The sequence below is a fragment of the Plasmodium gallinaceum genome, assembly GCF_900005855.1.
Source record: "Plasmodium gallinaceum strain 8A genome assembly, contig: PGAL8A_v1_87, whole genome shotgun sequence".
Taxonomy (NCBI): Eukaryota; Apicomplexa; class Aconoidasida; order Haemosporida; family Plasmodiidae; genus Plasmodium; species Plasmodium gallinaceum.
In genome coordinates this window covers 884,944-902,241 of record NW_021628251.1, presented here as the reverse complement: position 1 = coordinate 902,241, position 17,298 = coordinate 884,944, and the positions used below count along the sequence as shown (strand labels likewise).

The window sequence follows — 17,298 nt, the reverse complement described above, 5'->3', positions numbered from 1 at the left end:
TATTAAAAACCAAAAAACAAAATATAAGAGCATTTAAAACATTATAAAAATTATATATGTATATATACTTTTTTTATTATAATTTGATTGAAATATTTTTAAAAAAAAAAATAACAAGTAAATACGCCTTTCAGAAAAAAATAAATATAAAAAAAAAAAAGAAATACATAAATATAATAAAATTAAAAGATATAATAAAAAAAAAAAAAAAAGAAATGAAGTAAATTTATTATAAATATTACTGATTCTTTTGTTATGTAGAAAATTTTATATTTTTTACATACAACTTGAATAAAATGAAAAAAATTTGCCTTATAAAAATTTTTTTTTAAAATTTTTTTAATTTATTTTTGAATGCATAACTATTTTTAGTATATAATTTAAAATATATTCAGGTTTTTAAAAATGATTAAAAAAGGAAATTTAAAATTGAAAAACTTGAGAATTGGAAAAAGTTCAGTAAATAATGTAAAAACAGATGGTCGTTCAATAAATAAAGAGAATGGGAAAAGTAGAAATGAAGAAAAATTAAAAAGATTAAAAATGTATCGCACAAAAGCGAATTTAAAAAAAATGAATAAGAAAATAAATGAGGTAAGAAGAATAGAACCCAATATAAAATGGTTTAATAATACGAGAACAATAAGTCAAAATAAATTAGAAATATTCCGAAACAAATTAGAAGAGACAACTCATGATCCATTTAGTATAATTATAAAAAGATCTAAAATTCCAGTTGAATTGTTAAAAGATGAAAAATATAGTGTAACGAAGAAGTACAAAAATGAGAATTTTTTAAGAGTAGAAAATTATGATGATGTGTTCAGTAAAAAAAAAAAAAGAAAAAGGCCAAAGTTAAATGTATCTAGTATAGAAGAATTTGTAAATAATGTTAATAACAAATTATCTACTTATGAAACGAAAAATGATAGATCTCTAATTGAAAAAAAAAGTGAAATAGAAAAAAAATATAGTAAGGATCATTTATTAAAAATAGGTCAATCAAAAAGAATATGGACTGAGTTATATAAAGTTGTGGATAGTTCTGATATCATTTTAGAAGTATTAGATGCACGTGATCCTATAGGTACTAGATGTAAAAAATTAGAAGAAAGTTTAAAAAAAGATAGGCCAAATAAACATATTATATTAATAATCAATAAGATTGATTTAATACCAACATCAGTAGCAGAAAAATGGATAAAAATTCTTTCAAAAGAATATCCAACTATTGCTTATCATGCAAATATAAATAAACCATTTGGAAAAAGTGATTTATTTAATGTTATTAGGCAGTATACTCAATTTTTTAAACAACAAAAAAAAAAACATGTTCATATTGGTTTAATAGGTTATCCAAATGTAGGAAAAAGTGCTATCATTAATTCATTAAAAAAAAAGGTTGTTTGTGTTTCTGCTTGTCTACCAGGTCAAACAAAATGTTGGCAGTTCATAAAATTGACTAACAAAGTTTATTTAATAGATTGTCCAGGAATTGTACCATATGATATTGAAGATTCAGATAAAATTTTAAGATGCACAATGAGAATTGAAAAAATTACTAATCCACATTTTTATATTGATGACATTTTTAAAATGGTTAATAAATCTCATATACTTAAAGTTTATAAACTATCAGAGGATTTGACTTTTGAAAATTCAGAAGAATTTCTTGAAATTTTAGCAAAAAAAATGGGGAAACTTTTAAAAGGAGGTCAACCTGATATAATATCTGCTTCAAAAATTATCTTAAATGATTGGATAAAAGGAAAAATTCCATATTTTGTTAATCCAGATAATTATTTAAAGGAATGTAAAGAATATAACAAAAACAATGAAAAAAATTTGTCTAAAGAATCAAAAGAAAATTGTATTGTTACTGATAAAATTAGTGAAGATTTTAATGATGAAAAAAATGAAGAATTGAGTGATGAAAAAGATGATGAATTAAGTGATGAAAAAGATGATGAATTAAGCGATGAAAAAGATGATGAATTAAGCGATGAAAAAGATGATGAATTATGTGATGAAAAAGATGATGAATTAAATGATGAAAAAGATGAAGAATTAAGCGATGAAAAAGATGATGAATTAAGTGATGAAAAAGATGATGAATTATTAAATGATGAAAAAGATGATGAATTAAGTGATGAAAATAATGAAGAATTAATTAGTGAACAAAATAAAGAATAAAATGATGAAATAAATAAGAATAAAGTAAAAAAAATATAGGTTCTGTCTAATTATTTAATATTTCAGTGTTTTTTTTTTTTTTTAAATAGAAACACTTAAAGTATAATTATCCATTTAAAATATCCACTTATATTTATTAAAAAAAATTAAATAAATTTTAATATCAAGTTTTATTTTTATTTTATTTTATTTTATTTTTTTTTATTTTTTTTTTTTTTTTGTCGAAATTATCATTTTTGTTTTTATAAAAGAATGTTATTTGAAGATGACACCTTTTTTATTCTTTTTTTAAATTAATAAATATATTAATTTATTCAGAAGCATAATTAGATTTATAAATAATATTTCCTAAGTTCGTAAAGATGCAAATTAAGACATACTAAGTTTTATAAACATTTGTTAAAAGACTTATATAAAGATCAGCATTAATGGCTCAAAGTTTTTTTTATTATTCTTTATGTTTTTCTATATGTTAAAAAAAGAGAAAATACAAAAATGTAATTTTTTTTATAAAATGCATTTAAAAAATAAATAGGTAAATAAGCATATATGCTGAAAATAAGAATAAGCTACAAATATAGACAAAACATATAAACGTATGTATAACTATAAATAGAAAAAGTCACAAGAAAAAAAAACAAAAAAAAAAAATTATTTTCTTCAATTTGTAATTATTTTAGTTTAAATAAAAAGTACAAGCAATAATGGAGTATTTACATAGTGTATAAAATATTAAAAGATATGTATACATAATAAATATGTTAAGAATATTAATGAAAAAAAGAACTATACAAAAATCAAAATTATTGAATAAAAATTAAAGCATTCATATATATGTATATACATATGTGTATTATATACATATTTTAATAGCATTAATATTATGAGATATAGAGAAAAGAAAAATTAATAATAAAAAAAAATAATAAATTTGTTTTAGACTCTATGTAATTATATATGTATATAACATTAATACATTTAATATGAAAAAAAAAAAAAAAAAAAAAAAAAAAAAAAAATTATAATATAAATCACATATTTCAAAATGAATTATTACATTAAAAGAGAGTCATGTAATTAAAAGTGATACAAAAAAAAAAAAAAATAAAAAGGAAAAATAAAAGAAAACAAAAATTTTATGTATGAAAGTAAGAGGTAAGCTTAACGTACTATTTTCTTTAAAAAGTTAAAAATAAAATACTATTTTTGTTTAGTTTCTTTGACCAACGTTTTATATTATATCTCATTTTACTTAATAATTGTAAACATTTATCTACATTTTCGTGATCTTCTATTTTATCTAGTAAGTTGGATGATTTGTCAAATATATCTATGCACAAATTTAACGCCTTTTGTTCATATCCTAAAATAAAATATAAAAAATAGATGTAACTACTTGCTAAATTCAAGTAATTTACATCTGTTGGCTGCATATATTTTTTTCCTAAATCTAAAGCTTTTTTATACGCTTCTTGAGCTAAATGTTCATATTTATATTTCACACCAGTTTCAGTTATATCTGATATTATTTTATATTGATTTCCATTTAAATAAATATAATAAATTTTATTTTGATCCTCATTTATTGTATACAAAATACAATTTATAAGATTTATTATTATTTCACAATTTAAAAGAAAATGGATTTTTATTTTCTGTCTAATATTTTTACATATATTTTTTTTTAATTGTAGATTGGAATTTACTTTTTGTTCTATTATGGAATCCTTTTTATGATAGGCTTTAAAGGTATATTTATATGAAATTATAGAATGGTAACTATATGCTCTTAAAGCATTTTCTAAACCTTCTTTTTCCTTTTCTGTCAATTCAATTTCAGGATTATTTAATCTATCTAACAATAAAAGTATTGCACAAGTAACAGAATAGTTATAATCTGAATATTTATATGTTATTTTCAAGAAATTAAATATAGTTTCTCTATTAAATTCTATTTTTAGATTGTCGTTAGAATTACTATTAATTAATGTTTTTATATTATTAGTATATGTTTCAATCAAATCATTATATTTTTGTAAAGTTTTTTCTTTTATATTTTTTATTTTTTCTTCTTTATCTACCACATATTCTACGGAAAGATTTTCTAAATTGCTATCATTTTCTGAATAATCTGATAGTTTAAATTGCGTTGTTTTATACCCCATTTCTGTATTATCTACAATGTTTTGAATACTTTTAACTCTCTTTGTTCTACTTCTATTATGAATTTTTTTTATTTCGTTATTAAAACTACTTTTTGCTTTTAGCTTATTTTCCACTGTTTTAGATTTATTTAATACATTCTTTTTTGTGTTTGTAGTTTTGTTTAGGTTTTTTTTTTTTGTTAAATTATAATCACAGTTATTTTTATTGCTTTCAAGAATATTTGGCGATGAAACTTTTATACTAGAGTTATCTTTTTTATCAGTATTGTTGTTAGAAATGTTATTTATTCCTCTTTCCTTTTTTTTTGGATTTGTATTTTTCTCTTTTCTATTGCTTTTTTCATTTGTAATTTTTTCTTTATTTTTGTTTTTCAAATTCATAGTTTTATCTCCAATATTTTGGTTTAATATGTTTTTCTCTTCATTTTTTTTTGTGTTATTTTTTTGTTTATATATGTTCTCCTCTTTAAGATGTTCATGGAACTCTTTTTCATTGATAGAATGACTTTCTTCATTTGGTGAGAAAATATTCTTTTTTGATAAAAAATATGCTGAACTTGATTTATTAAAGTGTAATTGTTTTTCATTTGTTTTCATTATTTTATTAAATATACTTTATCTTGTGTAAAATTTTATTAAACTTTTTATTTACTTTTTGCTTTTTTATTTTATTTTTATTAAAAATAAATGAGATAAAATTAGTAAATATAAATAACTGATAATCATGTTTTGTCTAAAAATATATCACACATAATAATATACGGTTATTTCAATATTTTTGTTAATTATATTTAGACCTGAAAATATCTACATAAAGGTATTTTTTTTTTTTTTGAGAATTTTGTTTTACTCTATTTTTTACTATTTATGACGTGTGCAAAAATATTTTTTTATTATAAAGAACTTTTTATATAAAATATATTTTGATGTGTAATCATGCAAACATCCACTATTTTAATATTTATGTATTTCATTTTAGATAATCTTATATATAAAAATTATTCTAAAGATATTCATATAAATTATAAACAACAAAAAAAAAACAATTATATGTTGTAAAAGTCAACTTGGACGTTTTTTTTTTCGGATGTGTTTAGGTCAAATATGCATTATATTTATATATATATATATTTTTTTTTTTATTTATATACAACACATTCTTATAATAGGCATTTATATAAATATGTAGCTAAATTAAAGACAAATTAAAAATAAAAATTATTAACATTTTTTTTTTTTTTTTTTTTTTTTTTTTTTTTAAGGACGTTATTTTTAGCTAATGAACATTTTTCCGTTATACAAATAAGGATTTTCATAAAAAAAAAAGCTATGAAAAATTCTTAAATGAATGTTTAAGAGTTGAATCATAATATTTTTTAAAGTTAAATATATTTGTTTCATTAAAGAATATAATGAGAGTTAAATACCAAAATAAGTTACTTTTGTCTTTTATAATGTAAAAAAGTTAAAAAAAATTAAGATTTATTTTACCTTGAATAATAGTATATTAATTGAAAATAAATATAATAATACACATGTAGAAATTTAAAAGTGTATTAATTCTAATGTATATTGTGATTTTATAATAAAGTTTTACGTATACACTTATATATGTTATAATATTTTTTACCTTTATGATTGTTGATCATGATTATATAATGTTTTTAATTTAAAAATTTTTAAAAAGTAAAATTATTTAATTTAAAAAAATCCATACTTAATATATTATGGTGAATATAAAATTCTTAAATATTTTAATATGTAGAGATATATTTAAATAAATTAAAAGAATATGTAAATAGACAATTTGAGAATGAAAGTTAAACTACTCATTTGTAAATGGAGTTTATAGGAATGTGATTTTATATGTGAATATTTTTTTTGTTAAAAGTTTTCAATTGAAATTTATACTAATATATCGATTCATATAAACATTAATTAATACTCGCAAGTAAATAAATATGAGTGCAACAATAAACCCATATTCATCATTTTTTGTTTCCTTGAAAACTTCATCTTTAAATTTTATAAAAAAATAAAATAATAGATAAACAGAAGTAACTTTTTAAAAATAAATTTAAAATATAACATGTGCAGTAAAAATAATTCTCCTTCAAAAAGAAGGGAAGTTCTAAAAATATAGTTAGTTTTAATTTCTTAGTATTTTTTGACATAGTGTTCTTTTTAGTTTAACAAAAAAAAAAAAAAAAATATATATATATATATATATATATATATATATATATAGTTTTCAGGTGAATGTCATGTATATATAAAAAAAAAAGTGTAATGAAAAAAAAAAAAAAATAGTATAAATCTTATATTTTTCACCTTTTGAAAAAATGATAGAGAATTTTTTCCTTATTTTTTACGTTTTTTAGTTTAATATACATATTGATGTCTACCTAGCATATATAAATTTCTGATTTCATTGAAAATTTTTTTAAATATTTTTATAAAGAAAAAATAATACCATTATTCTATAAATGACATACTTTATTTTTCATATCATTTTTAATTTAAATTTTATTTTATTATTCATATATTTTTACAACTTATATCTTAAGTAAAAAATGAAAAAAACATACATATCAACACAAAAAAAAAATTAAGAAAAAAAATAATTATCTAATTTCATAAACATATATTTTTTTAAATGTATATATATCACTTTTTTTTTATTTTTAATTAAATTATTTCTCATTTTTTTTTTTAACAATTCTATATTTCTCTAAAATTATTTTTTTGGTATTATTTCCTTTCCTTCAGAATAAGCATAAGGTCCAAATATAAAAAAAAAAAAAAAGTTAAATTATTAAAAAAAATTAAAGAAAAAAGTATATGACCAATTTTTTTTTTTTTTTTTTTCAATATTTTTTATATGAAAATTAAAACAGTAAGTTTAAATATATTTTAAATGTACAAATAAAACTAAAAATTATGTTTTATTATAAATTATAAAAAACTTTTGAAAGTAAATGAATTATATGTAAAAATAAATTATTTACAGTACATTTTCATGAATAACTAGGTTAAGTATAGAAATTAACAATAACTTAATATATAGCAGAATAGCTGTAATAAGTAAAAAAAAAAAAAAAAAAAAAAATATGAATTTAAAAAATGAAACAAATGAAAACGTTTTATGTGGAGGTGAAGACATATCGGCCCTTGTAGTTGATTTGGGATTTAATACCTCAAAAATAGGACATAATCAAGAAGACACTCCAAGAATATTTTTAAATAGCATATGTGGAGAAAATATTTATGAGAGTGAAAGAAATATAAATGAATTAGAAAAAAAGAACAATTTTAAGAAATTAAAATTTCCTTTAAATTTATATAACAGAAATGAGAATGTAAGAATAAAACCTTTATTTGATCGTGATAAATCTAATAATGTAACATTAAACAGTGATGTATTTGAAAGAATATTAGAATATTCTATTGAAGGAGTGGAAGTAAAGAGGATATTTGAGTGCACTGATGAAATAATAGATCCTATAAAATTAGGTGGACTAAATTTAAAATTTGATGAGCACCCAATTTTATTATCAGAATCAAATATACATAATAATAAAATAAGAGAAGAAATAACAGAATTGTTATTTGAAAAATATAATGTTCCTGCATTATATTTTGCAAAAAAGGCAAAATTAACTTCTTTTAGTTTAGGTAGATCGAATTCATTAGTTATTGACATTGGATTTAGTTCATTAAATATAAATCCAGTTTATGAAGGATATGTTCTGCAAAAAAATTCATTAGAATATAATATAGGTGGTGATTATTTTGATAAGTTAATATATAATAAATTAAAAAAAGATAACATTAATATTATACCATATTTTTGTGGACAGAAATTTAACGATAAGGATATGTATAAAAACATTCATAGTTCATACAAAGAAGAAGCTATATTAGATATTATAAGATACATGAAAGAAAGTGTTTGTAAAATACGTGTTGAAAATGATATAAAATGCAAAGAAAATAATATAAATAATTTAAAAGGAAATGAAAATGGTGATACAAATAATACTGATACGAATGATTCTCCAAAAGAGGAATTTTTTGAATTACCTGATGGATTTAAAATTAATATAGAAAAATATAAATATGATATAGCTGAAAATTTGTTTAAAAGTGTACCTTTAGAAAATAATTTTAAAGGGTTACCTCAAAGCATAATTAATTGTATCATTTCAACGGATGTTGACATAAGAAAGGATTTGTTGCAATCAGTTATATTAACAGGTGGATCTTCTTTATTTCCGGGACTAGTTGAACGGTTATTTAATTCGTTAAAAGAAAAAGAATGTTTTAGTCAATCTGTTAAATTAAAAATATTAAATATGACATCACTAGTAGAGAACAAATATTCTTCTTGGTTAGGAGGATCTATATTAGCTAGTTTGGGTACATTTCAGCAATTATGGGTATCTAAGAAGGAATATCTCGATTATGGACATAAAATCATTTTTGATAGATGCTTTTAAGATTTTTCTTTTTTTTTTTTTTTTTTTTTGTATTTAAATTTTTAAAAAAATTATTAATATGATTAAAAAAAAAAAAAGAAATAATAAAACATTTTTAAATATATTTTCTTTTTTTTTTTTTTTTTTTACATAAAAATTTTCAATGTTTATAGTATGTATCTATATTATTTTTATGCGTTGTTAAATTATTACTGATGCAATATTTTATTTTCCTTTTATATATTTAATTTTTTATATTTTATGTTTTATATTTTTATTTTTGTTATTTTATTCTATTTTTTTTTTTTTTTAATTTAAGTTCTATATATAAATTACTTAAAATATATTTATGAACTTATGATTCTTTCTTATTTTTTCATTTATTATATTTGATATATATATATATATTGAATTTACAATAAAAAAGGATTTTAAGTTTTATTTATATATTTATTATTTATCAAACTATTTTTTTTTTTTTTTTTTTTGTCATTTTATTATAAAATTGTACACTTTTTTCTTAATATTAATATAAACATATTATCAATAGGGTAATCCTATATTTATTTAAAATTGTAAATACTTTTATTTGATATATGTAATTAATTAAAGGAAAAATAAATTGTTTTTCTATATAAATATATATAAAAATCTCCAAAATAAAATTAAAAAAAAAATTTTTTTAGAAATAATAAATTACAATTTTACATTAAAAATAATGCTAAGGTGTTATAATTACATATAAAAAATGAGGAGCCATTCCTTTTAATATTTATAGCGATAAAGATATAAGACAGATATGAAAATTAAATTTTTATGTAACTTATTTTTGAGAAATGTATGTATATATTAAAAATTACAAAGTTTTAAGAAATTTTTACCATGATTAAAAGTTAAACAATATTTTAATAAAAATAAAAATTTAAAAGATATCATGTAAACATAATCAAATTTTCGATAAACGTAAAAATTTTAATTAAAAATATAAGAAAAAATAAAATAAGAAAAATTTGTAATAATAGGAAAACTAATATAGTAACAAATATATTATTAATAGCTAATTTTTATGATATATATATATATATATAATGAATTCTCTTTATATAAAAAGAAAAAAAAAAAAAAGTAAAATTAATAAATATAATATATATAATAAAGCAAAAATATTATGTATAAATCTTGTTAATCAACACTACTTATATTTTCAGTATAACAAAAAATAAAATCTATGAGCAAAGTATTCATGTAAATTAAAAATTTTAATTATATATATTTTTCTTTTTATATTTCATATAAATTTTTATAAATAAATTGCAAATAAATACATAAAATTTCAAGGATACAGGTATTTAAGAAATATAACTTTTTTTTTTTTCATTTTTCCATATATTAATGAATTGTTTTTTTTTTATTATTCATTTTCCATACTTTTGAAATCTTTTAAAAAATTATCTATAACTTTTTGTGGAATTTTTGAAATTTCTTCATAATCATTATTTAAGGATGCCAATATTTTTTCCCATAAATGTTCTCCTTTATATGAATTATAAACATTAGATAAAGTATTATTATTACTATTATTATTATTATTGTCGGAATCACTTGAATAAAAAATAATTTTTGATAATAATTCTTTATTGTCACAATTTATAGCTATCCAGTAATCATTATTTAATTCTTCTATTAATTGGTTTAAATCCCAAGTAGCTTTCCCAATAAATCTTTTTATCAATTTTTTTTCTGGATCGTTATTATCATTTACATTATTTAAGCAACTCATATTCTTTAGATTATTTAAATTATTATCTTCATTCATATTATTCTTATCTTGATTAAGATCACTTTTTAAGATATTTGATTTACTTTCTTTCGATGAATGGATTTTACTTTTTTCTTCATCATAAGAATCCTTTAATAAATTATTTTTTTGATACATTACATCACAATCATGTTGATCAATATTATTCATATTAACATTTTCATTATAACCTTCATATATTAAATCATTTATTACAATATTTTTTGAAAATTTTTTCATATTGTGTAAAATTGTTAATCCTGGTAATGGGCCTCCTAACCAGAATAAATAAACTGGATTTTTCATAAAATAATTTTTGTTTATAGAATTTATATCTATTTTACTTAGATATGATGATTTATTTTTTTTTGATTTTTTTTTTAACATTTCTAAATTTTCTATCTCATCTTGTGTATTTCCTTTTTTTTTTGATGTATATTCTTCAAAATTTTCTGAACTATCTTCGTCCTCTTCATTTTCGAAAGTTTCTTCGTCTTCTTCATTTTTGCAATTTTCATCTTCATCTTCATAACTTTCATCATCATCATCATCATAACAATTCTCTTCATTATCATCGTCTAATTCCTCTTTGATAATTGTATCTTCACTTTCTCCTGATATGCCTTTGTTTTCTTTTTCATAAGTATTTTCCTCATCATCCATTTTATTGGTTTCTTTAAATTTTTGAATTTTTCTGTGAATTAATTCTTTTTCTTCTTCGCTTAATTTCTTTTCTTCATTAGAATTGCTATCCACTAATTCTGCTTTCTTCGGAATTTTGTCTAATTTGGTTTTATTTTTTTCTTTATCAAAAATATGTATACGATTATTTATTATTACAACTTTCCATTTGTTATATTTTTCAAAGTATATTTTGTAAAACTCATTTAAAAACTGTAGCTTTTTAATTTCACTCTTTATATCTGTCATTGAACCAATATTATATGAAGGTAAAAAACGTAGATAAAGAGGAACCTTATTTAATTTTATTATATAATGAGTAATTATATCTAAAAGATGTTCATCCATCATTATAAAAAAGTTATTTTTCTTTTTGATTTTCTTATTCATATAATGTTTAGAAGAGCTACGAAATTGTATTCTTAAAAACATTTCTTGTAAATCTTTTAATGTTGGAAAATCATCTTGACTAATATTTTGATCATCTGATTTCAGGTTTTTTTTATTTTCTAATTCAAATTTTTTTTCTAAGTATGTTTCTCTTTTTTCATTATTTTTTAAGCTAATAGGTATTTTGGTAGTATTAGTATTTTTTTCATCATCAGTATTTTTAACGATGCTTTTTACATTTTTTACATTTTCTATATCATTATTATCATCAATTTTTTCAATGTCAATTATATTCATTTTATCTGTTTTTAAATTATGTAATGTATTGTTTTCTTCAAAAGTTTTTTTTGTTTCTGTAATTTCTTTATCATCTATATATTCTTCTTGCTTTCTATCTAATTCTTTAAACGCTTTAATATTATCTTTCTTCTCATTTGACATATAATTTTCAGATATTTCATTAATAAACTTTCTATTTTTAAAATACAACTTATTTAATATTTTAATAATTTCTCTATCATTAGAAATTCCCATGTAATTATTATATAATGGATGTTTATTTAAAATTAAACCACATACTAAATTATTTTTTTCCTTTTGCGTAATTAAAATAACAGATTTATTCCATAATGTACTAGATGTTAATGGATGAGCAATCAATATGGTTCCTTTTTTAATTTCATTTTTATAATTTATTCTTTTTAAAACATTATTTTTATTGTTTTTCATCTGATTATTATAATTATATTCAGAATTACTTATATTATTTTTTGAAAAATTTTTCTTTGTATTATTAATATCATTTTCTAAGGCATCTTTATTAGTTATACTGTCATTATTTTCGTCATATTTTAATTTGTCTGAATTAAATTCTTCTATATTTTCAGAATTATTTTTGTTAGTTTTTCTATTTATATTTTTTTTTAACACAGAAAGCTTCTTTTTATTTTCATTTTCCTTTTCATTTTCTATATCTTGTTCATTCTCTTTTTCTTTCCCCCTTTCATTAAATGTATTAAAATTTATCATGCGAATATTATTTTTAAAAAAAATTTTTTCTTCTTCAGAATTCCATATTTTACGATCTTGCAATAATTTTGTATTTTTAAGTTCTAAATCGTTATTTTCATTTGATATTGTTAATATAGATTTTTTTATTCTACTTAAATGCCGAATAGCTGTGAAACCAATATTAAAAACATCATTATTTATATTGTTTCTCAAAAAATAAATTAATTCACTTTTCAACTTTTTTTTATTTGATTTAATGGGACAGTAGTGGATATTATTATTTAAATAATATTTTAAAAACTCATTATATCTTTCACATTTTTCATTTTCATATCTATAAATACTTGATAAAAAACATTTCCATGTTTCATTTTTATCAAAAAAATTTGACAATCTTCCTACCGTTCGAATTAATAAACGTAAAACTTTATTGTTTTCTTTTAAATTCATGATTTTTCTTTTAATTATATATTCATATGCGGATATGATAAAATTATAAAATAAAATATAAAAAAAAAAAAAGTAAATAATACAATATAGTTAAAAGAAAAAAAAAAAAAAAAAAAAAAAAAAAAAAAAAAGTATAACAATAATTTTATATTTTGTTTTTAATATTTATTAATATCCTATTTATTTTTAATCACGTGATTTTTTTATTACAATTATACTCAAAGTTATTCAGTAGGATTTTTGTTTTCATAGAATAAAAAATAAATGAGAATAAATATATATACTTTCACATATATATATATATAATGTAAATATATGAATAGTTTAATTTTTTTTATATTTTTCTATATGTAATAGTAGATCCTTTATCTTTTATAACATATATTTTTATCTTTACAATAGTTTTTCAAATATCTTAATGGCGCTTTTTCTCAAAAATTTAAAAAAATAAAAAAAAAAAAGAGTACATTTGTTATTTAAAAAAAATATAAAAAACTTAATATAAAAATTAAATAATGTAAAAAAAATGTTAGAATAACATACAATAAATGATACCTTCAAATATTTTTTATAATTTTTATTTTTATTTAAAATGACGTTTTAATAAAAAATATTTGCCACATAAATAGAAAAAAAGTAGGTGCTACACATTTTTTTTTTTATTTATTATAAAAACACATTTATACAAATATATATTTATTAACCATATCTATGTATATTATATTTTTTTTTTATTTTTAATTTAAAATACCGACACTTTTATGCATATAAAAAGTTTTTAATAATAGCTCAAATAATATTTTAAATAGAAAAATGATAAATTCACACAACGATTAAAGAAGTTTTTTTTCAAAGTTTTATTTATAGTATTTCATTAGGATATTGTAAATTAAATATATATATATATATACATATTTACAAAATTCAAAAAATTTAAAGTTCACTTAAAATTATTTAATAAAGCAAAAAAAAAAAAAAAAAAAAAAAAAAATTTCAAATCCATGATTGACAAAATATTTGTAAAACTTTTGTAACATATTTTAGTTATCATTAAGAATATTTATAGAACTTGTTATTTTATTTTTTTTTTTTTTTCTTTTTCTATTAAATATTAAAACTCAATTTTTTTTAATTTTAGCAATATTTTTTTTTTGACATTTATTCTATGAAATAAGAAAAATAAATATATATGCATATTTAATTTTTCAAATATAGATGCATATATATTAGATAAAAAGAAAAAAAGGACATAACTTTTTAATAAAATGAATCATTTTTTTTATATCATTTATATATAGAAATAATGAAAACATGAATTTTAAATAAAACGTTGAAATGGAAATAAAATGTATGAACTGTATTTTAAAATAGAAATATCAATGATATACAAAAAAATATTGCACTAAAAAAAAAAAAAAAAAGAATAGAAATTTAGCAATATTATTTATAATTTTAAAATTCAAAATTAGGAAAATAAAACATTTTACCTTATTTTTTTATATGAGATGTTTTTTTTTTTTTATATAATAATTAAAATATAAATGATGAAGTCTTATTAAGATTTTTTAATTTGTTCATATTTTTAAATTCATGAAAAGTAGCGTATTTTTTTTTTAATGATTCACAATTATTGCATTTTAATAAATTCCTTATTTGTTTTTCAACGATAACCACATTTTCTTTATGTTTAATTCCTTTTTTTAAATTTTCTATTATATAATCTTCATTTTGAAATTCTAAAAATAAGGTAAAAGCCTGTTTTATGAATTTTTTGGTGTCTTCTAATTTAGCATTTATGAAATTTAAAAAAGGCTCTGCAAAATCACTTAAACTAAAATTCATCAAATCACTTTTAGGTAAATTTTTTAAAAATAAGTAAACAAAATAAGACATCTTTTTAGTTATAGAAGAATTCTTATTTTTTGAGTGAGAACAAATCAATCTTAGCATTTCATAATTATTAACGCTATTACTATGTATCATAAATTCTTCAATTGATTTAGTTGCACAACTGTTTAAAAAGTTATTTTTTATATCTAATCTTTTTATTATGGAAGGAAAAATACTAACAAAAAATTTACACAAGTTAATTTTATCATATTTTAAACTTGTGCAAATATATTTAATTGTTAAAAAACTATTTTTACAAATACAAGATCGAGGACTACAGCAGAAATTTATTATATTTGGTATGATAACTGTTAAGTTATTCCATTCATTAAATTTGTTTGTATTTTTAGCTAAAATTTGAATATTTGTTAAAGATATAAAATCATTCATCCAATTTATTTCTTCTTCACTTTTTACATCATTTTTATTTTCTAATTCATCTTTATTTTTTTCTTGGCTCTTATTTTCTATATTATTTTTATCTTTCATGTTATTTTCATATTCACATATAGAATCTTCTTTTTTAATATTAATTTTTGATTTATTCACATATATTGATTCTAAATTATTTTCATTATTTATTATATTTTTTTTATCATTATTTTTGTTAGTAATATATGTAGAATTAATTTTTGTTATATTTGATTTTGTTTTAAAAAAATATTCTTTTATGTCTTCATATATAATTGATGATGAAAAATAATGAAAGTTTTCTTTTTCAGACAAATTTTTATGTTTCGGTTCTATATTTTCATCAATATTATTTTTATAATGATTATTTAATGAACTACTCGAAATATTATTTAGTACTGTTTGCTTATTAAATGTATTCAAATTATCACTTTCTATATTTTTAATTGAATTTTTATTAACAAAGTTAATATTACTATCAATTGAATTTAAATTGGTATTTTTATTATAATTTTTTAATTTTAAATAATTTTTTTTGTTAATTAGACCATATGGCAAATTATTCATTGTTGGGATTTCATCCCATTCATAATAATTTATAATAAATTGACATAGTTTATTGCTCTCTTTATTATTGCTATTTTGATTCATTTTTTTTAAGTTTCTAATAAATTCATTTTCGTCATTTTCTTTATTATATTCTTCTATTACTCTTCTTTTATTTGAAAATCTATGTTCTTTAGAATCACTATTTTTTATGTTATCTCTATCTAAAAATTCTACATCATTATCTAATATATTTGTTTTTGTCATTTTAAAATTTTAAATTACACATGACTTTTTTTTCTATTTTTTTTTGAAAATGTTTAAAATATAAAAAATTTATTGTAAATTAGAAAAAGCTGTATAGAAATTCAGTATTTAAAACAAATTAAAAATAAAATAATTATTTTTTAATTTTTTTCTTTTACTTACTTAAAAATCAAAAATAAAATAAAAAAAATATTAATAATGGTTTCCCTTTTTTATAACAAGATATTTAAAAATATTTACGTTGATTTTATTAAAAATAATATAAATACGAACTTTCTTCTTACATTAACTTTTTTTGTGATAATATTTTAAATATATATATTTAAGAATTCGTAATTAAATTTGAAGAAAAAAAAACGCATATAGTAATTATATAATTATATCTGTTTTTTTTTTTTTTTTTTAATGAATTAAAAATTACTAAAGAAGGTAATAATATATTATAAAATTATTTTATAAATAATATATGTTTCTTTTTTATTTTTCCTAATGTCTAAAATAATTTACTAATGTGAAAATTATGTAGAAATATTAGTAATTGATTTTTAAGATTTTTTTTAATAAACAAGTTTAATATGAAAAACATAAAAACTAAAAGAAAAATTTTTTTCATTGCAATAAAATATGTAAAGTAAAAATAAGAATTCACATTTATAATGATCAAATTGTTTTATTACATTTATCATTCATCTAAAAAAAAAGAGAGAAATGAGATAAAATTAAAGGTAATAAAATAAAGCATAATAACACATAATAAAATTAAAAATAATTAAACATATATTAAAATAAAATAGTGCATATCTTCGGGTAGTGTATTTATTCATATAAAAATATATATATTATATTGTTATTAAGGTTTTATTATATTAAATATTTTAATTTTTTAAAAATATAAATATTTAAATATTAAATATATAAATATATACATATATATATTTATTCATATAATTTCTTAAATTGTACAAAAAAAAAAAAAAAAAAAAAAAAAAAAAAAAAAAAAAAAAAAAAAAAAAAAAAA

General features: G+C 17.9%; 5 protein-coding genes across 5 annotated transcripts; 2 read left to right on the top strand and 3 right to left on the bottom strand.

Moving 5' to 3' along the window:
• Positions 1 to 405: 405 nt before the first annotated feature.
• Positions 406 to 2,193, top strand: PGAL8A_00294800 (GTPase, putative; the record flags this gene model as incomplete). The annotated part of the gene is made up of 1 exon (XM_028671949.1): positions 406 to 2,193. One exon carries the CDS (start codon positions 406 to 408, stop codon positions 2,191 to 2,193), a length of 1,788 nt encoding a protein of 595 aa, XP_028528551.1.
• A 1,178-nt stretch (positions 2,194 to 3,371) lies between these two features.
• On the bottom strand, positions 3,372 to 4,955 carry PGAL8A_00294700 (14-3-3 protein, putative; the record flags this gene model as incomplete). The annotated part of the gene is made up of 1 exon (XM_028671948.1): positions 3,372 to 4,955. The coding sequence occupies one exon, from the start codon at positions 4,953 to 4,955 to the stop codon at positions 3,372 to 3,374; it is 1,584 nt and encodes a 527-aa protein (XP_028528550.1).
• Positions 4,956 to 7,468: 2,513 nt separating this feature from the next.
• Positions 7,469 to 8,857, top strand: ARP4a (actin-related protein, putative; the record flags this gene model as incomplete). Its single annotated transcript, XM_028671947.1, has 1 exon — positions 7,469 to 8,857. One exon carries the CDS (start codon positions 7,469 to 7,471, stop codon positions 8,855 to 8,857), a length of 1,389 nt encoding a protein of 462 aa, XP_028528549.1.
• A 1,390-nt stretch (positions 8,858 to 10,247) lies between these two features.
• On the bottom strand, positions 10,248 to 13,166 carry PGAL8A_00294500 (conserved Plasmodium protein, unknown function; the record flags this gene model as incomplete). The annotated part of the gene is made up of 1 exon (XM_028671946.1): positions 10,248 to 13,166. One exon carries the CDS (start codon positions 13,164 to 13,166, stop codon positions 10,248 to 10,250), a length of 2,919 nt encoding a protein of 972 aa, XP_028528548.1.
• A 1,530-nt stretch (positions 13,167 to 14,696) lies between these two features.
• Positions 14,697 to 16,280, bottom strand: PGAL8A_00294400 (conserved Plasmodium protein, unknown function; the record flags this gene model as incomplete). The annotated part of the gene is made up of 1 exon (XM_028671945.1): positions 14,697 to 16,280. The coding sequence occupies one exon, from the start codon at positions 16,278 to 16,280 to the stop codon at positions 14,697 to 14,699; it is 1,584 nt and encodes a 527-aa protein (XP_028528547.1).
• Between the last annotated feature and the right edge of the window lie 1,018 nt (positions 16,281 to 17,298).